The sequence below is a fragment of the Ambystoma mexicanum genome, chromosome 5q, assembly GCF_040938575.1.
Source record: "Ambystoma mexicanum isolate Mex_15411 chromosome 5q, UKY_AmexF1_1, whole genome shotgun sequence".
NCBI lineage: Eukaryota > Metazoa > Chordata > Amphibia > Caudata > Ambystomatidae > Ambystoma > Ambystoma mexicanum.
This window is the reverse complement of record NC_090933.1, coordinates 700,107,801-700,133,116: the sequence shown is the minus strand read 5'-3', so window position 1 is coordinate 700,133,116 and position 25,316 is coordinate 700,107,801. Positions and strand designations below refer to the sequence as shown.

The window sequence follows — 25,316 nt, the reverse complement described above, 5'->3', positions numbered from 1 at the left end:
GCAGAAATGCCGACGTTTCACAGCGGTTACTTTTTGGCAGATGCTCATAAACTGAACTAAAGCACACGTGTTTAACCCTATTGCAGGTAAGACTGTCGTCGTCATGGTTAATCAGTCAGCAGGCCCTCCTTAGACCTCTGCCCCAGTCGCATCTTCTACTACTCATGTAAAGCCTTACATTCACCATGCAGGATTCCCAGCCATATCTAAACATCCAACACATGGTGGAGGAAGGGCATACATAACAGAGTGCCTAGCATCAGAAAGGGCAGAATACACGCGCTCCTGCTCTGCCAACATTGCCCTTTCTCCTACAGGCAACAGGCCGGGGGAGAGATGTCAGAGGAGCTCAGACCATTTCTCACTGCCTGTGACTGGGGATCCAGTCGCACTTTTACCATGCCAAGCATTACCTTGCAGGGGGAGCAGTCTGCAGGACCCTGTGCATACTCTGGATGGGTGCAGACACCCATGCTTACCTCCCAATTTAACTGCACCAAAATGCTATGCCTACAGCGTCAACAAAAAAATAATAAATGCGCAAAGTTTCTTGTGCCGCTGAGTAAAACTAGCCTGGGTCGCAAAATACCTTTATGATGTATTTTACCTCGCTGCTTCAACATAGCCCAAATCGAAACGCGGTGCAAAGATTTTCGTGGCACTGCTCAAAACTATCATGGTTCAGAAAATGGGATGAATTTCAATCAACACGATCTTACCTGGAATACCAATATTGCCAATCAGAGGCGGAGAATTACCCAAGCAGAGGCGGAGAATTACCGTAGCAGAGGCTGAGAATTACCCAAGCAGAGGCGGAGAATTACCGTAGCAGAGGCTGAGAATTACCCAAGCAGAGGCAGAGAATTACCGTAGCAGAGGCTGAGAATTACCCAAGCAGAGGCGGAGAATTACCCAAGCAGAGGCTGAGAATTACCCAAGCAGTTGGAGGATTGTTCAGATTTGTAAAGACCTTGAGGCAGTCCTCTGTTAGCCACATGTTGGATATCTATAGGGGTAAAGTGTTGGTACCGGGGCGTGTGGGTGTGAGGTATGGGGCTGTGGGAATATGGAGAAACTACAGAGGGGAGAACATTATCTTCTTGCTCGGCTCCTTGGTGTTCCTCCAACTACTGCAAAGTACCCACTACACTAAACTGCACTACCCTTCATCATGGTCGTTCTAACACTAAGACTGATCATGATGTGGCGATCTGTTTGGACCAATACAGAGGAAACACCAACCAGACTACTGCTCAATAATCTTTTGAGTCTAGGGATCTTTTAGAGAATAGGTTAGTTAGTCTCCATTAAAAGTGTGTTGGTCTCCATTGGGCTGGCTAGCATGAGGTCTCCATTGGGCTGGCTAGCATGACAATCCAGAAAGTATTGCAAGCGTGCCCATCCAGCTTCTTAAAATAACATTTTGGTCTGCCCCGGATACTACCCGAGAGGCGGCAAATCTAGACAAACCCTCCGCTAGCATGCATCTGCCGCTGTTCCCTCCTCATGGATTAGCAGAGTACCTTACTTTGGTCTCAAACACCTATCACAGAATTCTTCTGACCCGGCCCTAGTTGAATGCCTTTCACTTAAAAGCTATGTAAGTGGTCGAGTGCATCAAATTCGGGTGATGGCAATTGCTGGTGTGGATAGTTAGAAACATTATGGCCTATTCTGTTGTCTCTAGGACGACATTCATAGAAAATACCTATTTAATGTTAGGTCCAGGAGACCGGCATTTGTACTATTATTCCGTTTTGGAACATAGGGGTTTCCTTTGCCCTTGCCCCATGCCTGCTTTCTGAAAGCTGCATGGCTCCTGCGAGGGATCCTTGGATGTCATCACTTCTCCCTGAGGAGGAGCCCCTTCCCATGAGGCCAGGGAGGTGAGGACACTACCCGATAGTCCACCTGGGGGTGGTGCTCAGTGGGAGGATTTCCTGGGAAGGGATCTCCCATGTGGGAGCAGGGATGACTATCCAAGGAGAATGTGGTATACACCACTCCAATTCCCCTCACCCACTCCACCCTTGCCTTGTAACCCCATATCCATGTGTCATGTAGCCAACATCATACATAATTGGATGAGAAAGAATCTAGTGAACCCGAGGGAGGAGTATAGTATAAATATGGGGACAAGGAAGAGTCCAGTCTACCCAAAAGAGGACTATAGGACATGTACTGGGACAAGATGACAATGCGGAAGCATGAAGAGCACTCCTGGAACCATTAGTGAACATTCTTGCGGTTCACCAATACCCATTGGATTAGTCAAATTCAATATAGAAGATGGAAGACAGGAGGGAAGCTCAGCCCTCCCTGGAGGAGCAGCAAGAAAGTCGGTGGAGTAGCGGAGAAGCAGAGAAAAGCAAGGCAGTCTGGGATGTGAGGCGAGATGGCGAAGCATCTCTCAATGGTCTGAAGTGAAAAGACCCTTCTCCCTACTGGAAAGCAGCATGACAGTAGAAGAGGGACTGCACGGTCTGTGTGGGCAGAGCAGCCCAAAGGGAATCCGCAGCTGCAGAGCTGTTGTAACTGGAACGCCAGGACCAAAGGCGAGTCCACCAGGACTGACCTGCGACCACAATAACTCTCCCTGGATGGTAGGGGCCAACACGGGCCAGCCGCTTGGGATTAAAGATCTCCAGATAAGAAGGGTGGAGATGGGAAGAAGGGCTGAGAAAATAGCCCAGGAAAAAGACTGCTGGAAAGTAATATGTGAAGCAGTATAGGTCAGGGACCCACACTCACAAGAAGGAAAGTTCATCAGTCATCTTCATAATCACAATACCTGGCATGGTAGTGAACCATGACTGTCACACTACCAGCAGAGAATCCTACGGGTCTGAGACATGCACCCACAAGTCTGGTAGTCAAGCATACATTGGGGAGAAGTGTACAAATCATAGAAAGAGGCCAGGGGAAGGGAGTGAATGACTCCCTGGTATTGTGAAGTTTGCCAAAACTGCAAAAAGGCCAGGGAAAGGGAGACAGTCCCCTTGGTGTTGATAACTGTGAGAGTAAAAGCCAGAGAGTGAGAACAAAGCCAAGGAAGGCCACGGGAAAGGAGTCATTCCCCTTGCATTGTGAAAACACGGAGAGCAAGATACCAGAATTCTCCAGGAACCCAAGGTTGAAGCAGCAACTATGGGCAATAAGGAATGTTGATGTTTGAACAGGCATTTACCTTTTGGGTTTGAGCTGAGAACGTTACTGCTTTTTAGCATTACAACCCGGAACTTTGTGCCTTTGAAAGGGATTGAGACCTGGGGAAGGGAGATCCCACTAACAATCGGAACTGTGAGCCATTGTCCAGAAGATGGGAGCCATTCTTATGGACCAGGAAGATCCATTACCTCTTTATTTTAGCTATATGTGTAAGGGACAGAAGTTGATTTTTGACACAGGAGGGAGGACTCTTAATTTTCACTGACATTATGACCGAATGCTTAGTATTTAGGGAAAACCCTCAGAGTAGGGAGAGTAGGTTTTCTCTTTATTCCTGGTATCATAAAAGTGTATACCAACAACCTTGCCACCTGTGTGTCAGGTGCCTCCTTCTGCACCCTTACACACCGAAGAAGTAAACTATGTCACAAGCTAGATATGCAGTAACGTGCAGTTTACACATTGCGGTTTCCTCCATTTTTAAACTTATTAACCAGTTTTATATATTTCTATTGTGAGAATGTGAAGGTGATTCAACCCTGATTTTACCTGACTATGTGATATGCATTGTTTTTATCTCTTGCTTTTAGGATCCAATGTATTGTTTATGCGTTTGATGGATTTTTGTAATCCAAATAAACATGACATGAGAAAGGTTAAGCCCACCAATCCAAGGGATGAAGATTGCTGGTGAGGATATTCCCTTGTCACATAAAATGTTCTAGGTTTTCCTGATGGCCAAAGCCAATACTGGCATTGGCCATCGGCCACAGCTGCAGTCCTCTGGCATTCCTGTATGGTATCTGTTACATTCACCTATGGAGGATACTCGGGTAAGCAGCGGGTATGATGAACAGGTCCCTTTAATCAGGTTACAAGGTAGATCAGATGACATCAAATACATCAGGATATAGGAAGTACAGAGGGGAGCCCACAGGCTCCCACCACCCAGGCTACTTCTTCCAACTGCCAATCACATTCAACCACAAACGTTCCAATCCCTCTCATAACATTCCATTCATGTCATCACGCCATGCATTCCCAAACCATACATTCAGGGGACAGGAACCAATCATGGAATACCAATCAGAATATACCTCCTTTTGTTCCACCACAAAAGACACTCGCTACAACCAGACAGCACGGCACAAACACCTGCACACCGGACACAAGCACATCCGCTCAGCCAGCAGGAGAGTGGTTGTCCAACCGGGAATAACTAGCACATGGGCAGTGGCACCACACCAACATTAAAACAAACCACAACCACCAAAAGCATCACACAAACACCTTCTACCCACCACTGCCACCAGCGGGTCACCAGCCTGCCACACTGGAGCGCTACCTGCCCCACATTGGGCCAAGAACCTTCACTCAGAACCATCATACACAACCAATAACACCTCCCCCCAACCACCGCCACTGGCAATCATCAGGGCTATCACCCACAACACAAAACTGCGCCTACGTGGGCTGGCACGTGGCCTTCTGCTCCTCTACAAAAACTGAACTAACCCTCAACAAAGACCAATCCAACCAGGTGACAAAGTGGGATACTTACCTAACCGCAACCATACTAGACAACATTATCACCCGACACACACTCAGCACTCACACATTCTGGCAACTGACCTGCACAGCAAGAAACAAGGTCAACATACGCCCAATCAAACCAGAATCCCAGAATGTTGGCATCACACCATGCATTCCCACACCATACATTCAGGGGACAGGAACCAAGCAAGAATACCAATCATAACAGTGTCTTCTTTCTTTGAACTCTTGGTTCCAATGGATAACACCCAGAATGACTTCAGACCCTTTCATTGGGTTCAAAATCCAGGCTGTGAGTGACCCCAGCCACCCAAAGTTAAGGATCTGAAACATATGAATTACGTGGTGGCTCTCCAATCAGGGAAAGCCAGCCATCCCACATATGCCAAGCAACAGGCATCCCCGTGCGGAATGTGAATTTTGGCCAGACAGCACCAAAACCCACTTCTCTCAAACATGTACACACAAAACTGACCCCGGGTGTATGGCCAGACCCGACAAAAGTGCATGACCAATATAAAGCAATACTAAACATGTTGGTAAACACTTTGATGACTTCAAACCCTCCAAAATTTAACAGACTAAATAAGGAAATAATTCTGGACTTCACAGGATTTTTTGGCACCTATAATATGGGATCTTAATAGTAAGGTTGGAATAATGAACCACGTGGGATACATTCTCAATCATGTAAGCAGTCCCATTTTCAGATTCGCCTGGTAGTCAATGGGAGTAGAAGCATACATTGAGCAGGACAAGAACAAACAGTTTTAGGAAGAGGAACACCAACGGAGTGGCGGCACAATCCATTTTCTGAGAGACCTAAGAATCGGGATGCGCCCAGTGTCTTCAGGATTCAAAGGAGAGTAGGCAGATGGGATTAGACAACAGTGATTCCCCCGCAACTGAAATATTGCCCATTTTTTATCCGATACACCAGGGAAATATATCTTTATACAGCAGGGACTAACCTTCATTCCTCCCATGGATGGCTCACTGCTAGTCTACAAAGATAGAACCGAGGGGCTGTTCAAAATACTACTTCCAACAGATTACTTTTTCAATCCATAATATTCCAAGTAATTGTTCCACTTTGAACCTTGAATCTAGATGTACTTTTAATCCAATAGTTGGAATGGTTTCTCCAGCCTTCCTTACTTTTGAGAAGGCAATATTGCAAGATCTTTAAAGTGTGTAGAAACATCTTAGAAGATGAAGAAAAAAAATCTCTGCTCTAGAGACACATACCCTGATTTATGTAATTATTTGCGTGCAAAAGGGAGATTTGCATGTTTTTCTGCCCACAAATCCCCATTCGTCAAACATGGATTTGCGGGCAGAATGGCACGCAAATTCACATTTTACAGGCAAATAATTCCATGAATCAGGGCCACAGAGTATTCATGTATTAAACAACAATCCAAATGTGGCTAAACCCAGCTGAAAAGGGTGGACCCATAGTTGTGATGACTAGACATCAGATTGAGAAAATGAGATTTAACCTTATAAGAGTTGACGAGCAATACATCAAACTATCAAAATATACAACAGTAGCAACCCAAATACTCATTATAGCCCAGGAATTGGAATTCCTAAATCCGGATCTCGTACGCATTCTAACCATCTCCCGACACCCAAAATTCACAAGTCATATTATTTATCAGTCAGGAAGACCGATTACATCAGGCTGTAGATCTGTACTTGAGCCTCTAGGTATGTGGAAAATTTAATTTTCAAACCTTGACATAGAACAAAAAAAAAATCTAAGGACACTACCCACACAATGTAATGTAATTAAAAATAAATCTGCCTCTATAAATGTTTTATCAGGCTCACAATTGTTTGAAATCCTACCATATACACTACTCCCCCCCCCCCCCAAGAGGGACATTTGATGCGTATAAAGAACACCTTACATAATGAAAACTGGGACAGAGGCCACAGTTCCATTTATTGTGGAACTTTTGACCATTGCCTTATAACGGAACAATTTCAGTTTCAAAAATAGTTTCACCTGCAGAAGCAAACAGTCAAGCCCAGCGTCTAGCTATAAAGGACAGCACAACTTCTTTTTAATGTTGATATGTGGAAGCGCTACATCCAACATTATTCCAATTTGGAAAGGAGACTGTCAATAAACTATGAAATTACATACATGGTTAAATGTGAAAAACATATACATTGAATTTGCAAAGCATTGCGACGACTCCCAGATCAATTTTAGACCTAACATGTTCTATTAACAGCAACCTTGCCTGCACTTTATTCTGCAAGGAAACTGGCAGGAATACTTTGCTGCATTAATCTAGCTACTATCCCGGGGCCTAGGGATATAATTTCCCTTATGGGTAATGTTTTAAGGATTAGCTCAGAGGCAGGGTGAGGAAATTGGGAGGGTGATAGTCTCTGTCCCTTTCACATGTGCCTGGCTGACGATACAAAGTACCACTGTCAATTACCATATACCCGTTGTGCAACTGGCAAACCCGATGCACCACTAAAATACAGACACAAACTTGGAAATGGACCGTGAATCTAGCGGGCCACCATTGCATATAGCTGGCGGACTCACATATGAAAAGGGGGTGGGGCTTAAACCCATGTAATGTTCTCCCATGTCTGTAACCCAACCCATGGGGAAAAGCAAGGCAGCATTTGGCCTGTGCAACCAGATGGCACAGAGAACCAATCAAGGTGGAGTGGGGGGGGGTGGGAGGAAGAGGGCAGAAAGGCTATGGCAGTGTGTTTTTGTTGGTTGAGGTCAAGGGAGAAGAAGGCAGGCCAAGAGAGCAGGCAAAGATAGGACTGTGCCGCACAGCGTGGAGGTGGATTGTAGAAAGTGTGTGCTATGTGATGTATTGGTTGTTGAAAGTGGTGTGGGAGTGCATGTAAGGTGAGTGAAGGAGGTGACTAGGCGTGGTTGGGAAAGGCTGCTGGCAGAGATGAAAGGGGGTGAATGTGGGAGGAGACTGTAGTGGAGATTATTGGGAGGACAGTGTAGTGGGCTGAGAGAGTAATAGAGAGTGGAGAGTAGTGGTCAGAGAGAAAGTAGTTGTGAATAGTGGAGGGTAGAAGCAAGGAGTAGAGGAGAAAGAGTATGAGAGAGCAAGAGTGCAAGAGCAAAAAAGAGAGAGGAACATCAGATGGACAGACAGGTGAGAGGGAAAAGATGAGATGGCTGGAGGAAAGGAAAGGAGACCAGCTGGAAGGAAAGGAGGCAGCATATCAGGTCGAGGAATAAAAGGGCATGAGTGGGAAGGACAGGTGGAACACAGGCAACAAGCTTCCTCTGTTCAGAGTGTGGATTTGGATCAGGCATCCCTAACAAGTTGCAATCAGTTCACCCACACAAAGCACTGGTAGGGATCCCATGGACAGTTCCCGCAAAACTGCTTGACCAACTATGGATATTTCTGACCCGAAATGGCAAACAAGATGGCCGAAGCGTGAGATGGTACAAAGAACAGCTCTTAAACCACAAGGAGGAACCATTTTTAGTACATGGAACTCAAAAAAGCATTCTCGGGACAAAATCACTGGTATGCGGCATTCCATCATAAAATAAAAATAGGTTAACTTCCACCAGGCTGTTCTGTGCACATTAAATGGGTAACAAATGTTCCCTAAAAGAATAAAATGGAGAAGTGTCACTGTAGCAATGAATTTAATTTTGGCTGTGCTCTGCGGAAAGAAAGATAAGAAATGGGAGGGATTGATAAAGAACTACAGCAGCTGAGCGAAGCTAAAAAGACCTCACTCACCCCGAAAAACAAATCCATAACCAATATGCTCGGGGCCCCAATTAAGACAATTTAAGGACAGTTGCAAGAAGTGAACATTTCTGCAGCATTGCCCAATGGTAACAAACCAGCAGATGGTAAAGCACAGGGCCTTGTAGACCATTCCATATTTATTATTTCCAGGCCAGTCGCTCACTGCTGCACCTGGGACCCACCTGGATGGAGCGTTTAACTTCATTGAAGGCTACCGAAACCGTCCCTATGGAGGGCATAGGTCGGCTCCTTGGTTTGCTGGCACAGCAACCTCACGATCCTGCCCGGCAAACCATGGGCACAGCCATCTTGCCAGTATTACATGGACGCTGGAGCCCGGTGCAGAATTTATACGAATGAGCACTTTGGCGGGCATCCCGGTTGCAATGGAGACCCTTCAGGAAGCTGCAGCCTTGCTTCCACAACGCACTGGGGGGATTTAAACCCGTTCTCTTTGTACCGATGCGTCGTAACACACCCTGTAGTGTAGTTTGCCTCGTCCTGGTTCTTGGTCCTGGTCAGCCTGCTCCGCCGCTCTGTCTCTCTCCCTTTGTCAGCCCTCCCTTGTGTTCTGTGCATCTTCCTCATCCCAGTCCTTCTTTGTTATTCCTCCTGCTCGCCTTGGACTCCCTGTTCCTGCATGGCAATCTTTTGGCGTTTTGCTTTCTATTCGCCTTGGCTTTCCACCTCTTGCTAGTTCCCAAGGTTAACCCTGCCTGTTAACCTTCTTGCTGCCTTCCCGCAAGGTGACTTCCCCAGAGTTCCTTAGGCTGCCCTGCTCTCCATCATCTGGATTAACAATATAGCAGCAGCCCAGTCCAGCTTCCATTGCTGTTCGTGGTAATCCGCAGGAGCTATCCTGTGGTTTCTTCTGAGGCTGGTTCCTTCTCTGTGGATCCTCACCCATGAACATTCTGGAAGCCCAAAGAATGTGAGCGGCCAGATCCCATCACCATGTCACATCAGCAATTCCAGGTATTAAGCAACGCTGTGGAAATTCTTGACAATTATAGGCTTATGGGCCACGTTATGCAATACAAAAAAAAAAAAAAAAAAAAAAAAAAAAAAAATCGCTTGTATGGCAGAACGGCATTTATTCCCCGTGCATCATTTTCTTCTCCTTAGCCATAAAAAGTGACCAGTGGGTGGATTACAAAGGGTTATTGCACTCCACACACACCAAGCAGAAAAATAGACTATTTTGGTGGTCTCCTTTTTTAAAGAACTTCTAATAGAGTGCCATGCAGAAAGCACTTCTCTGAGAAGAGAGGGAGGGGGGGGGGTTATGCTCCTGCCTCTCCCTCCTTCACCCATAGAGGGGTTTGGTTTGGTCTTCTTCCTAGTGACAAACAGTGTTGCATACTTTCAGAGAGTCTCTGTGATTACCCCGTCCCCAAACATCACCCAGCAAAGATCCACTCAAGGAAGGTGAGGATGCTATTTAGCATTGCACCAAGCTGGAAAGGTATTCTCCTATCTCCTGAGCTATGGTAACTACTAGGCCAAAATGACATGCATCCCAGAAATTATGACTGCCTCTTATGGTTGCATTATCAGAGACCTCTCTGACCAATTGTTTAATCGGGAATTAGGTTTATGGAGACATTGCGAGCATGGGAACAACGCCTTCTCTGAAGCCCTCTTTACTCCCCATCCCTGCAATACTACTACTTCTTAGTATAAGAAACTTGATTAAATGACTATTTGTAACTTAGTATAAAAATGTTTATATGACTAACTGCAACACTGTATAGAAGTGCGAATGACTGTAACTGCAACACTGTATAGAAGTGCGATAATTCACCTGTAATTTCGCTGTGATACCTTCGGGTCTGGGCGAGTAACAAATGTAATAAATAAATACCATTCAATAGGAGGCAGTGCACTGTCCTTGATATACAGCCTCACCGAGCTCAACCGAGCTCAACCACTTCTCCTCAAGAAATAAACAATCTCACTTTCCAGAATTCGCCATACACACTCCTACAAGCCACGGAACACCTTAAGGAGATTCAGTTTACAGATCTGCCTTACTCAAGTCTTTGCATTAATTTACTAATTACTCCATGCAGCCACAAGCGGTAACAAGTGTCTGTACCAGACCATAGAAGCTCCTCACTGAAGAATATTGCCATGATTCACTAGAGGTCGGTTAGGTGTAACAAATGTGATCTTAAACTCCCCAACAGGCAGGAACCTTCTGCAGACAAGTCACTTACAACTGACCTCCTTTTGAAACATGCATTATACAAAGTGAACACAGAGTGAACATAAAGTTGCTGCATAAACGTCTCACTCTGGATCAATGGCCCACATAACGGCCATTGCCCCGAAAGCTGTGGCACCATGGAGTCCACAAACTCGGTAGATGCTAATATTGCACGCCCACATCTTCAACCAACAACCGTCCTTACCCAGCTCCACGTCTTGGTCATCGGTGATTATAAGGATGATGTTTGGTCGAATGTTTTTTCGCTCTTGCGGCACACGTCCCCGAAATCTTGGCGCTCTTACGGTAGTGCAGTCGACGCCTACCAATTCAGCACAGAGAACAGCAAGAACAAGTGCAGCACAGTAACAGGCCATCTTCCTTAGCGGGATGTTCACAGAAAAAAGGTCTCGATGATCCTTGTCATTCAGACTCTGATAGTGGATGAAAGAGGAGAATACAGACATGCAATTAAACCAAAACATTGCCATATTCTGAAGCAGTTCTAGTCTCTCACAACACAAACGGCTTGTGAAATATCACATTTAAACGTACATCGCTTCACAGAGTATTTCATAAACCATTATTATTCAAATGAAATCTGTAGAGTTTCCATCAACAGATTACGCTTAGACAAACCAGCAGATCATATACAGATTGAACTGCCTGTTACTGAATCACCAAGCCAGATCTTATCGGCTTTCAATGAAATTGCATTTGCCATTTACAATCTGTTCGTTCAGGGTGTGAGAGGAGACTACCCATGCCTAGGCCACGGGGATATGTCCAGGTCCAGCTGGTGCTCTTAAGGGTAAACAGGTGGGGGTGTGGGGGGGGGCAAGGCAGAACTTTCAGGGAGTGTTACAAGTAGCAGTAAACACTGTATAACACTCAATGAGGGAACCTCGCACAATTATACACGACTGGATATCTCTTTACCTTTGCTGTGGGCGAAAATAAAGGCAGCTCAGAATTACAGGTGGGCAACTTTCTAAATCGGGTATAGTTCAATGGGTTGGGGTGGAAACATGCCAGGTTAGGGCCACCAGGCGAGTTTGGTGTCAACCCAAGCCTGTGGGAACCTATGTTGATCAAGTGGGGGTAGAATGTCCGAAAGTCAATGACTATTCGAAAGGATCTAAACTTTTCCCCATTCACCTCAATGCTGGTGGCATAAAGACAGTGGGTGAGCGCTTGCTGTTGCATGAAAGCAGCCATGATAGATCAAAATCTTCACCAGCAGCAGCAGAAACAATCTCTTCTTTGGCGTTAATGATTTGGATGGTATGAAAGAAGGTTCAAATATTGGAAGGGTGACTGTTACCAGAATTGATGCTTTTCCTAGAAGCCTGGGTCAGCAACTTGTGGCTCTCCTGATGTTTTATACCACAACTACCACCAGCACAGTCCAGTGCCAAGGAGATATAGAAGTCTTAGAACAAAACATCTGAAAAGCCACAGGTTACTTACCCCTTGACCTAAAGAAAAGGTGACCTCATGCTGTGGTACAGTGTATCCGTCTGTGGTGGACTATGGAGGTCCAGTAGTCAGGTGGTGCGCCTTCTTTAGGTGCTGGCCGTTTAAGCGCAGCATTTTGGCTGCATTCGTCCTTTTGGTGCTCCTGTGGCTGCAGCTAGCAGGGCATAGGGACCTAGCAGCACTGTATGTTCCCTAAACGCACTAATCCTGAAACACATAAATCTAGTGGGTCTTATGACAGTATATTTAAGGGAAACACTCTGCATGTCATGTGTGCAGAATAAATTACATGCAGGACACAGCAACCTACAATTTTCTGCATTTTTACTGAGCGCTGTGTATTCCTTAAGTATACAGTCATCCACAACACTAGATTTATTAGTGTTTAGGATGATCGTAAATGTAAAGAAACATACAGCACTGCTGGTCCCTGCTGTGGTAGCGAACAGGACACACCAAAAGAACCAGCCCAGCCAAAGAACCACCCCAAAACAGCCAGCGCCTAAAGGCTTGCTCCAAATTGTCCTGCTCTGGTAGCCTGGTAGCCAGGCAGTGCAAACAGTGGGGCAGGTTGGGTAGGCCTGGGGTGTCACAGTGGTAAATGCCCCTTTGCTTTCAGTGTCTTCTTATTGATGATGGCCTCTGGCTCTAGCTGTAACTAGCCCGCAGCCATCCTGTGCTCCTGCCTCAGCTTCTCCTGGGAGCCGAGCTGTCTCAAAGACTTGCGAAACATCTGGTGCCATTGGATCAAGGAGAGGGAGCGCAGCTCGGGGTTCCCTCTGGCCAATTGTTACCTGCAAATCCTATGTGATCCCAGGCAGGGGGCCACAGGAGATATTCCATCGTGTAATCGTCATGTTAGGTTGCTACTTGGCTTTGGGACCCATGTGCGATTGCCAAAGGTTGGTATACCATGCCCCACCAGTTATTCGCTACTTGTACTTTTGCGCTGCCAGAGAAAATTTACCTGGCCATCAAAACATGGTCTAATATTTTATTTTAATTTATAAAAAAAAAAATGTTTTAACTCCATAACAAAATACATCAAATGCTGATAAATGAGCATAGAGACAATTGATACCGATCGAACTTCAAATTACTGAAACATCATAGTAGTCCAACGCATGGGAACTCCCAAACAAGCGCCCCCACCGAAAACCTGAACTCATGAATGTCATGATGATGAAGGTCAATGCATCCTGGTGTCGTGAAACCGTGATCAAGAAGCATGGTGCTATTTTAAGGATTAGCAAAGGGCACTTCGGGGGCCCACTGGGGGTATAAATGGGACCCCCAAAGGACAAAGAAATGTGAGTGGCTGGACTGGGAGAGGACATCAAGTGAGTTCCAAAGGGCCAGGAATGGAGCTCCTTAAAATCAGACTATATTTATTGAACGACAAAAAGGTATGGATGCTGTCACACCCCACTTAACACGTATATATTTATTGACCACTCCTTTCAGCCACCAGTTAACTTTTATTCTGCCGATAAGGAAACAAGGTTTTCTGACGAACAATCCACACATCAGTTTCCAGTCCCGATTCCCACAACCACAGAATCTCCATTTTAGTAATGTTCAAAGCCCAACGCAACCACAGGTAGGATCCTTGCGATACCTTAACATAATGCGAGAAGATTCTGATGGGATAATCAGAGGAACCAGGGGAGCAGTGCAAGATGTCAATTGTAAGAGCAACAAACACTGCCAAACAACAATCAGGTCACTGGGAACAATCGCACAACATGTGCACCTGTGCACCGTTTACAGCCCGGGAGAGGTTCCATTCCATTCCACTATTCAGAGATAGAGATAAATGGGCCGTTTTCTATTCTCCAAATGGCAGATATAAAAGCTGGGACTAAACGTAAACTGGAAGCATGTGCCATTCCCTATTCCAACTCCAGAATTTCACAGTCCTCTTCATTGGTGATCAACAACTGCTTAGCAAAAGCCAATGTTGTGGAGTAAGAGTCAAGATTCACACAAAGTAGACATTGGAGAGGGGGTCATGCTAGGAGTGTGAAGATCCCACCTTGGTGGGGGGGGAAGGGGCCTTTCAAAAGCTGGCATGCAAACTAATTTATTAGTGCTTTGCTTGATATGACTAATACATTCAAGACTCATTTAAAATAGCAACTCGTGTGACTGTATGTAGGAAGCAGCAATCCTTCCACAGGCCCATGGCACGTCAAGGCAGTATTGGACGTCCAGCCATATGAATGACATCAGACTCTTCCCAAAATTGGTTTATTCAAGTATTTGTTTATAACACACAGTAGAACCAATAGGTATCAAAGCACTTGACAGCACTTGTATTTTCTACAGTCATGGAAATATACCTAGTTGACATTGCTGAATTCATACGTCATTTGCTGTGTGGGAATGAGGAATAAAGTAGCTTAATTGGGACAGCAGGGATGAGCAGCAGTGGACAGGGATGGTGGGTTATAAAGTAGGGGGAAAAAGGCATTTGCCTGTAGGAGGTGGTGGCATCTGAAGAAGGGCGTTTACAGAACAGGCCTGCAGGGTACCAATGGTGGAGCGCGATATGATATGATATTTTATTTGTATCGCACTCGTACACAAGTGTTTCAGAGCGTGACTAGGCAAGGGAGGGGAACAAGGGAGAACACAGCACAACATACAAACGATCTTACTAGGCCCAGTGACATTGAGAATGCGCAAGTGCATGGGAAAGGAAAAAGGGAAAAAGTGCATGGAAGGGGGAGAGTGGAAAGTGCAGAAGCCGAGGAGCGCAGATAAATAAAATAGATAGAAAATTGAGGCAAACTGTGGTAGTGCAGCCAGCAAGTGGCAAGTGCTGTGTTTAAGGCAGCAGACTAGGTAAGTCTGAATAAGTGCAGAAAAAGAAGAAAAATGGGGGGGGGGCTGTATGGGTACAGATACAGTCCCCAGTGCAAGTGGTGGCCAGGAAGCAGTGCAGGAAGGTGGCAGGGTGAGCAGGTACCTGGGCCCAGGGGACAGAGGGTGGCCAGGTGTACAGTGCCAAGAGAGAACAGATCAGCAGGGGAGAGGGGGAGCAAAGGCAGAAGAAAAGAGGAAGGTCTTGAGGTGCTTCCGGAACCGGAGATGGTTCTCCTCAAGTTTTAGAGTGGCAGGGAGGCTCTTCCAGAGGGAGGCCCCAGCCGAAGATAGAGATCTACCCCCAGCTCGTTTCTTTGAAAAACGACTGACCCGGAGGGAGTTAGAGGTAAGGAGCGAAGAGCTCGAGAGGGGAGGTATTTGCGGAGGGATAGCTGAAGGTATTTTGGACCCAGGCCCCAGAAAGCCTTGTGGATAATGCAGAGGGTTTTGAATTTAATCCTTGCATCCACTGGGAGCCAATGGAGAGATTTCAAAGCTGGAGAGATACGATCCCAGGGATTGATGCCAAGGACAAGTCTCGCAATCCTGTTCTGGATAAGTTGTAGAGGGCGGAGAGTAGAGGCAGGTAGATTTAGAAAGAGGCTGTTACAATAGTCCAAGCTAGAAAGAACCAGAGCTTGGGATACCATGAGCTTCTGGGGGGAAGGAGAGGAAAGGCAGAATACCTCTGAGGAGGTGCAGTCAGAAGTTTGACTTTAGAGACATCAGAGATATGGGCCGAGAAGGAAGGTGTGGAGTCAAAGATGACGCCAAGGTTCTTAGCCTCGCAGGTAGGGGTAGGAGGAGGGCCAAGGGAGGCTGGCCAGAGAGTGAGGAGAAAAGGATGGAGATGGTGTGCCGATGAGGAGAATCTCCGTCTTGCTGGCATTCAGACAAGGATCATTGGCGGCACACCAATTTTGAATGGCAATTAGGCAGTCAGAGATGAGAGAGGGAGAGGAGGTGGCCGAGGGCAGTCGGAAAATGAATGGAGTGTCATCAGCGTAGCACTGGAAATTTGAGCATAAAATGGCAATGCAGTGAGGGAGAGTTGCCAGGTATTGGTTGAAAAGCCAGGGTGAGAGGTTAGACCCCTGAGGAACCCCACAGGTGGAGAGAAGATAGATGATAGGAAAGACCCCAGTTGGACCTGGGAGGGTCGATCAGAGAGGAAAGAGGTCAGCCAGGCCAGAGCCTGATCAGTGATACCCAGATTATCACAGAGACGGTTGAGCAGGATGGTGTGGTTGACCGTGTCGAAGGCAGAAGAGAGATCAAGAAGGATGAGGACAGAGGGAATGTTAGAATCAAGGTTGGAGAGCAGAGCAGATCTTCACGGATATTGAGGAGAGCAGTTTCCATGCTTCTGGCCGCTCTGAAGCCAGACTGGAGCTCATGGAGACAACCAACAGAATCTGAATGAAGGTTAAGATGCGAGATGGTCAGCTTTTCCAGGAGTTTGCCCAGAAAGGGGGTAATGGAAATTGGGCGATAGTTTGCCGGACAGGAAGGATCAGCTGTGGGTTTCTTGAGAAGAGGATGCACAAGGGAGTGCTTCAGAGGGGAGGGGAGGGATCCTGAGGCAAACGAGTGGTTGCAAAAATCAGCAAGGGCAGGAGCAACAGTGTCAATTTGGTCCTTGATGGTTTTGGAGGAACAGGGATGAACCTGTTTTGACGAGGCTTTCATGGATCGGACTTGTCTAGTGACCTTGTCAGGGGAGAAAAGAGGAAAGGAAGAGAAGGATGGTGGGGGGGGGGTGCTTAAAGGGGGGTCTCCAAGCACAGACTGAGGGAATAGGAGGGGGGGGGAGGGGAGGCGAGGGTGGACAGGATGTCATGGGTTTTAGAGATAAAGTGCGAGGCAAGGGCATTGCAGAGAGCCTGGGAGGCAAGAGGAGGGGAGGAGACTGCTGCAAGGTTGGCAAGCTCCTTGCAGATTTTAAAGAGGTCGGCCGAGTTGTTGGATGCCACAGAGACACGGGCTTGAGTGTGGGCTCTCTTCTTAGTGTGGAGAGAGTCGGTATTGCATTTGGAGCAGGCGACAGGCCAGTTTGTCAGAGGATGAGCAGGAAGACCTCCATTTCCTCTCAGCCGCCCTACACTTACGTTTAAGTGTAGCTAGAAAGAAAGTGAAGGAGTACTTTTGACAATAGTCTGCAGCCAAATGACCACACTACACAGCGTGCTATAGTGCCAAGACTAATGTATAATACGAACCTCATGTACTACGCGTTAGGACGACACCTGAGCTCTGGCACTGCGTTGAGCAGCGTTATTTTTTGCCCTTCCTGTACTGGTCATTCAAGGCCTCATTAGGGGTACAGCCTTTTGTGCCGTTCTCCCCGGTGGCCTTAATCATCCCAGGGTGGGGTGCACATGAGGCAGCATGCATTTCCCTTGGCAAGAACTTGCCCAGTTAGCTCTGTGAGCCAGACGATTGTAGCAGCGATACTATGTTGCAAATGGGATAGGCCCTTGCAAGTAAATTTACTAAAGTGACTGTATGCTACCTGCCACAGAGCCCCTACGTGATGCTCATGCATTAGAAACTCTCATAGCTTTAACTTACAGTTGAGCACCAACCTGCCCTGCACCTATGCCTCTGGCACAAACCCCATTCATGACTCGTTAGTGGTTGCCTGTAATCTCTCCAAACACCATCCTCTGCCCTTGGTCCGGATATATCAATAACATCTCCTCCCTCCGATGCCACCCTCGCACGCCATCAGGGACATTCAAATCATGCTTGCCACCTCTATATTCCTCCTCCCTCTTACTTCTATACGAATGCAACGTTCTTATTGTCCACACTCCTCCTCTTTCTCTCCTCTACTACTTCGCTCTAGCTGACTTCTCCTTCCCCACTCCAAACAAACTGGCAGGCATCATCCGAGCTGCCAAGCCTCATTGCGCTCTGGTGAATCCCTCAGCACCCTGGAACCTCAATGAACTAGCACCACATATGTGAACCCATCTCTCCCAGCCCTTAAACCTCTCCCTTTTCTGTAGCATCTTCCCAACGTGTCTGAACTTTCCGTTGCCCTCTTCCCTCAGCAGCCTGGCCAACTACCAGCATCTATCCGGTTTTTCCATGCTATTCTGAAGTTCTAGAACATCTGGTGCTTACCTGCATCCCATTTAAATTTCACCCCAACCCTTTACCAGCTCACATGCCATGGAAATAACAGGCTAATGGCTTTAACTTCCTTACTAAAATCCATCACCCAGCCTTTCCTCTCTCCTCATCCTCTTTGATGCATCCCCTGCCTTTGATACTGTTGACAACTCAATCCACCTCCTGACTGGGACACCCCAGATTGCAGGCAGTCCAACCCATGCCCGGATTACTTCTTAGTAATCAGGTTTCTCCTCTTCCATCTCCTGGATCTCCTCTGCAACCGCTCGGTTATCATAGTTAGCTAAAGTTCTATTCTTGGTCTCTTCTTATTCATCCTTAAACCTTGTCCCTCGCCTAGATTTGCTCCTCCAACCGGGTCTTGCATCATCTTTTCCCCTGACACGCACATCCTTTTCACCTCTGCATCCTTCACACTGGTGGGTTTTTTCTTCCACAATACTGACTTCCTGACCACCATTTGTCACAGTTTGGTGCACTGTGGTTGATGCTCAATTTCACAAAAATGGAGGCAATTTGCCTCCTACCAGACCACACTTCCTTCTCATCATTCACTCTGCACACCAGAAGACTGGGTGACTTTCCACTCAACCCTCTTCCCCCGCATCACACACCCTCTGGAAGAACGCACCCTACCACACCATTCCCTTCCAACTGCCCACCCCTCCTCAACAACCCCATGCTGCCATCTAGGGGGGGGGGGGGGGGAACATCCCCAACCACACCTCTCCCTGGCAACCGCCCCACCAAAACACCCTCACTGCCCTCCCACACCTCCATACTCCCCAGAACCCCACCCACTTCAGCCTTCCCATTCCCAAGTGTTGCCCGAGCATCCCTAGTGAACATCAACTCCTCAGAAGACACAGCGTCCCTCACACACACCACAGATATCCAAGAATCCTTTCAAATGGTCCCATGTGTCAAAAAATGCGGCAAAAAGGCTGTGGTTTTGCCACCACCATCTATGTAAAGGATGCGGGGGGACACCCTCCCGCAATCCCCAGACCCATTATACCATTTAAGGGGAGCGAGGGACACCCCCGCCCTCCTTAAATGGTATAAAGGGGTACAATTTTACCAGGTCAAACCACAGCGTTTTTGCAGCGATTTTTGTAAATGCGACATTTTTGCTGCAATTTTATTACTGCATACCCTTCAAACACAGAATCTGCAACACCCATACCATCTTATCTCTGCACGTCTCACCTTACCTACCCCCTAATCCCTACCCACACCCTTTACCCACCCTATTCCTTCATCCCCCCATCTCCTCCAACCCGGTAAAGTCCTCTTTAACAAATCCTTTAATGCAGATTGTCCCACTGCAACTCAAACATTCCCAGAGGAATCAGCAACCAGACGTCATCTCAAACTCCTCACCGCCCCACTCCCTCCAACTCCACTCTCCGATTCATGCTCTCATCGATCTCATTCACCACCTTCCTAACCTATCAGCACACCCTCCCCCCTATGGGACTCCACCTGAAACCCCTATAGACCGCTTCATGGAACTGAATCATCCCTAGTCTCTATATGCGATGACCTCAAAAAAACAGCAGAGGGCTGTGCCGCACTCATACTCCTCGACCTCTCAGGAGGCTTCGACAATATCAACCACAGCATCCTCATTGACAAACTCCACTCCCTTGGCAATAGGGACACAACAACAAGATGGATTTCTTCATTCCTCACCATCAGACACCAAATCACCCACCTCCCTCCTTTCACATCAACTGCTGGTGGCACTGTCAATAACGGAGTCCCTCAAGGCACCTGCCCATCCCCTCTTCAGTCTCTATATGATCCTTCTCCCCATCAGCTCACAAAACCTGACTTGCTACAACTAGGCTGACAACACAAATCATCTTTAAAATCCCGAAGTCCATCTTCATCCTCCTGAGCTCACAAACTGCCTCAGTGACATTGATCATTGGAGGACTGTCAACCACCTCCTGCTCAATCCCAGACAACCAGAAATCATGCTCTGCAGAAAGACAGCCCTGTTCTCTCAACCCACCTCCTGGCCTCCTTCCGTAGGCCCCCACCCTGCAACATCCTCCACAGTCAAAAACCTGGGTTGTACGATGGACAATGACCAGACTCTAGTCACACCATATTAACACTGCAACTAAGTCCTGCTACCTACACCTCCACATACTTGGACGCATCTTCCCTTACCTCTCCTATCCCCACAGAGTGACTGCAATCATGTTTATCCAGACAGGACTATGCTAACTCTCTCTACCTGGGTGCCCCTGCTTATTAACTCAGAAAGCTCCAAAGGGTCCAGAACTATGCAGCTAAGCTTCTCTATGCCCTCGATCCCAGAGAGAACATCATCCCCACCCTCTGTATCCTCCACTGTTCCCAGTCAGACGACGGGTCGCTTTCAAAGCCATATCCTCACTCACTGAGCCCTACACACGACCGGCCCAAAATTAGTTCAAACAGAAAATCACCCACAACCATCCCAATAGAAACCTGGGTCAGGCACGGCTCTCCTCCTGGTGATCCCCTCTTTCAAATCAACCACAATTGGTGGATCCACCTTCTCCATTCAAGCCCCTAGCATCTGGAATTCAATGCTGCTCCGCATCTAGCGCATAGAGGACCACCTAACCTTCTGGAGGGCCTTGAAAAACATGGCTATTCCCCCCCAGCACCCTGACTAACCCTGTCCTCCTGTGCTAGACATTCACCCAATGATGACATGGGCAGGAATGTTCTCCGATATATTCACCGAAAGAAGATGAGTCCTTACCGCAAATACAAATCCAAGAAGCCAGCAACAGCAGACTGGTACGTAGCTCATTCCATACTTAAGTTAGCCAAAGGCAAGGCCACTCTTCCGCACACATCTGCTACCATACGTCTTTTCCAACGACACATTGCACAACACCTCTGCCATTAGAATGCCCCAAGACAGAAATTCGGTCTAGCTGAACATAAAATGTATTTCTAATTTTCTCTCACGCTCTCATCTTTTTCAAAGCACCCATCCACATGCCTGCGTGACATGGGTAGCTATTCGGGACTTGGCCACCCCTACCCAATTTTGCTACAACTAAAATGCACACAAATTCAGCAACAATTCCGTTCCGCTGACTGGGCGCATTACCACCTTCTGTACTGCAATTTTTGCAGTTTTTTCGCTGCAAAAATTCTATTTTTTGACGATTTTGCTTTTTGTATGGTCCAAACCATAACCCAAAAATTACATTTTGGCAAAATAGGTACAAAACGCCCTTTTTCTGTCCAAAAATTTTATTAAAAAAAAAAGAAGAACAAAATATCCTAAAAAGAAATTTGTATGGAAAAATTAATTGATGTTTTATTACGCTCCTTATACCGGAGACCAGTCTCTAAGCGTGGTGCCTGGAATTCAAACATGTGTTGCTCTGTGTTTTCTTGCTTCCAAGAGAAACACGTGCTCCCGGGCCATGGTCCAGGAGGACTAAAATGGCTGATTGGAATCACCCAATTTTCCCATGGAACAGCATTAGCTGTTTCACCCACCTTCAGTAGCGGAAAAGGTAGAATTCCGCTCAGCGGCGCAATGGAATTGTTGGAAAATTCAGGGATTCCGTTTCACCTGCTGTAATTTCGCCCACCCCAACTGATAGTCTCCTCCCGTGAGCTCCTTCTCCAATCTGTAAATACATATATATCCTGCTTGTGTCGATCTCTAAACTGTAAATATTGTTCTCTGTGGGTATTAATCTGACCCTGCCAGTGCTGTTCCACTGATTGCCTCCCTACTTCATCCAGTTTATGCATCTGACACTACTATTGTAAAAAACCCAGAAATGGGGAATTTCCACTCGTCCATATATGCTCCAGTGCAGAACGTAATATTAAATATCGCTTTGCTATTCAAATAAATCTGAATGCAAACCACTAAACTTGACTTCCTTCATATAACAGTATGCATATCTGTCCCGGAAGCCTGTGGCATGGCTAAGAAAGACCAGATCTGTTGAATACTTGACTAAGATGTTCGAATTCAAGGATGAATCCGCACCCTGCGTGTTTGGCTGGGGAAGTTTTAATTTGGTGGCCCTCCCCCACCCAATGACTGTGTGGCCGTCAAACCTTTGAAAGGTGACATTACTGTGGATTGGAGGCTGTTAATAAATTAGATCAGAATTATTGAGGTTCTGTGGGATCCCAGAAGAAATGTGTGGGAGACACTCAGAGGCATAGAGAGGGAAGGGCCTGAGGTCAAGGCCCACCCAGAATCTGTGGCGGCCCACTCAGCAGTACTATGTGGGCATTTACAGATGTTAATGTCACTGCAGTGGGCCCAACGACCTTAGCTTCAGTCCCCACTTATACTGGCTACGCCTCTAGAGAGACAGCTATATAGCCAGTGAGAAAGCTCTGTTGATTTAATGCACAGATTCGTAAATTGGAGGTTCGCATCCCGGCAAGCTTGACTCAAGACTCATCCTTCTAAGGCTGATGGAATGAGAACCTATTTAGATGGAGTAATAATTATATATGAAATGTTCTTTGGAAGGCTCAATGTCGATGATCGATTATTTACAGTAGGTCACATGCTTTCGCAGGTGCATATGCACCCGATGAGACAACAAACGTGTTATAGTGAAACTTCCCTATATCTACCTTTCATAGCTCAATGTTGTAAATAATGCATCTTTACATCTATAGTTACTGCTCCCAACAAACTTTTATTGCAGCAAAATAGACAACCCCTTAAAAAGTGCTGCAAGGAAGATATTCATAATAGTCACAGGTGTTAATGAGGACACTGGGGTCTTCACTGGCTAAGGTCCTTAGGTGCTTCTTTTAGTTGCATACTTGTGGGAGTCATTTCTACCGCAGTGCAAGACCGTAGCGTTAGTTGGTGATGCCAGGAAGTGAACGTCCAAAATCACAACACTTAAGTGGCCCTCTCACCACTGCATTCCACGAACAATCTCCAGAACATTATTTTTCCTGAACCCAATGAAGTTAAAATGAAGATGCTTACGTTAAGTGCAAGAAATGCCCATAGAAGTTTTCAGTTACTCTGGGGCTAACATCTTTTGGAGAGGCCAAGAGGACACTTTGAAACCTAATGGCCTGCGCCATTTTAGCATATTTGTCGAAATTAGATTGTTTGGGCTCTCAATAAAACAATATGGAGAAATTAATTATTTTGCAATAGATGACAAAAAACGCATCTCTTCATCCAAGGCAGTGGCGACTGTGACAAAGTCACAATCGATCAGGACGTCTGTCACACAGACCTTCACCAAAGATCTGGTTCCGTTTTTCAGAATTAAACTGAAATTGTGTTTGGCAAAATAGATTGGCGTGCAAATTAACACTTTAGTCACGTTTTGAAAAAACAAAATGTTCTTCCCACCAGGATTCACTTTTTCCTCAGAACGGGAGGAATTGGACCGGAAAAAGATGGAGCTGCACTGACAAAAACGGTCCCGCCGCAGCGCCGTTCCATGTAAACACGAGGCCCAAAACCCCAGTACATTCTGTCCATTCACAGCAATGCCTCATAATACGTCAATATAAGACGGAAGAACTAAGGTGGTATTTTAAAACTATCCAGACAGGCTTTTGAATGTTGACATTTCACATGGTTTGTGATGTTGGAATGGACTCTAGTGAAACCAGGAAATGTACTGACAAGCTGCCAACTTTGAACAGCGGTCAAGCGGCTACAGTATAGTCAGTCCCCATACCTGGCAACATTATCCATTCCAATCGGGGAAGGTAATCCAGTCCGGGTTTTAACTTTGCATCCTGGGACTTGTAGTCCAGTGTTTATGATGGGGGAATGCGCTACAAGTCCCAGAATGCAAAATGAAAACCAGGACTGGACTACATTTTCCCAAATTGAAATAATGTTGACATACATTAGGTCAGTCACTTGCCGGATGTTAGTGACTCTTCTCCAGCCCTACTGACCTTTCAAAGGCAACAGCCTTTGGGATTCACATACTTTCTCATTTTGGGTTTACTTTCCCAGTATGTCTTTTGCATCAATATTAGCTTTGCGTTTGCGATACAACAGTAAATGCAAAGTAATATAGGTCACACATGTAGGTTTCAATTGTGTAAGTCCAACAGGCCCTGTGCCACAGAGTTCACCTTCAAGCAGTCCTGGCTTTCTTGTGCAGTGCTTTAAAAACTGGTCTTTTTACTTTGGCCTACATTTACCAGCATGCCGTGCACGGTTGGCTAGAAATCCAGAACGCTCTGAAGGCAATCACTATGACAGAGGACCAGTTTGACAATAAAGTTTACCAATAAGGGGGACAACCAAACTACAGCCAGTAAAACATCATATACGTGGCATGTCACCAAAAAACTTTGCTCTATATTGTCAATTAACGCACTGACATTATGCAAATAAATACATTTCCTGCTCAGACAGCATGGCCAGATCACCCCACCCATACCTGGAGTCCGTGGTGGTCACTTCATCTGCCGAAGGGGTGGGGGCACCTTAAAAAGTAAAAACAAAGAATGTCAGTGAGGGAACACGAGGTACAGGTTTACTCTCAAGTTATGCAATAAGACAGACACCATCACTTTAGCTCTCATAGGCAATCGAGCTCATTCGTTCTGGCGACACCAAAACAGAAAGCAGATACGTTCGCCTGCGTCTGTGCGTCGTTGCGGGCAGACCGATAACATCGATTTCTCCCAAACGCTGCCTGCCTGCGCGACGGCCCGCCGCAAGCAGCGCACTGATTAACTCACCTCCAGGAGACCGCAGGCTGCGGGTGGGCGGCAGGACGCTCTGCGTTCACGGGACAGCATTGCGAAGTCGTGTAGGCACTCTCCTGGCGGAGTGACGGGCCGGGCCGCCGGAGAGAGCTCTGTACAGGCCCCGAGCAGCTCGGCATCCGTCAGCTGCACCTCTGGTGGGGCCGTGTCCCCTCCCGGAGCCCTCTCAGCAGCTGTCTGTCAAACTGCCCGCCTTATTGGCAGCCCTGCTGTGCGCACACAGCCTGGGTGACAGACCCCGATGCCGCAGCAGATCCGAACACGCAGCTGCGAATGATTGATCGGCCCTGGGACCAAAGGTCCGCATTTTAACATTTTTTCGCACTACCAACTCCGTTCACCGAGGGGGAGAAAAAAAAAATCACAAG

The 25,316-nt window shown here is 46.7% G+C and overlaps 1 protein-coding gene across 5 annotated transcripts in view; it reads right to left on the bottom strand.

Annotated features, from left to right (window-relative positions):
- The window catches only part of SULF1 (sulfatase 1), a 323,346-nt gene that overhangs the window by 157,504 nt on the left and 140,526 nt on the right, over positions 1-25,316 (bottom strand). For 4 of the 5 annotated variants that reach the window (XM_069621162.1, XM_069621159.1, XM_069621161.1 and 1 more), the window contains exons 3-4: positions 24,618-24,663; positions 10,910-11,138 (exon numbers count right to left, since the gene is read on the bottom strand). In XM_069621162.1, coding sequence (XP_069477263.1) covers positions 10,910-11,081 — 172 coding nt within the window. In that variant the 5' untranslated portion in view covers positions 11,082-11,138; positions 24,618-24,663. Of the gene's footprint in view, positions 1-10,909; positions 11,139-24,617; positions 24,664-24,921; positions 25,039-25,316 lie in introns of those variants that run through there. The other variant, XM_069621160.1, reaches the window with a different exon arrangement.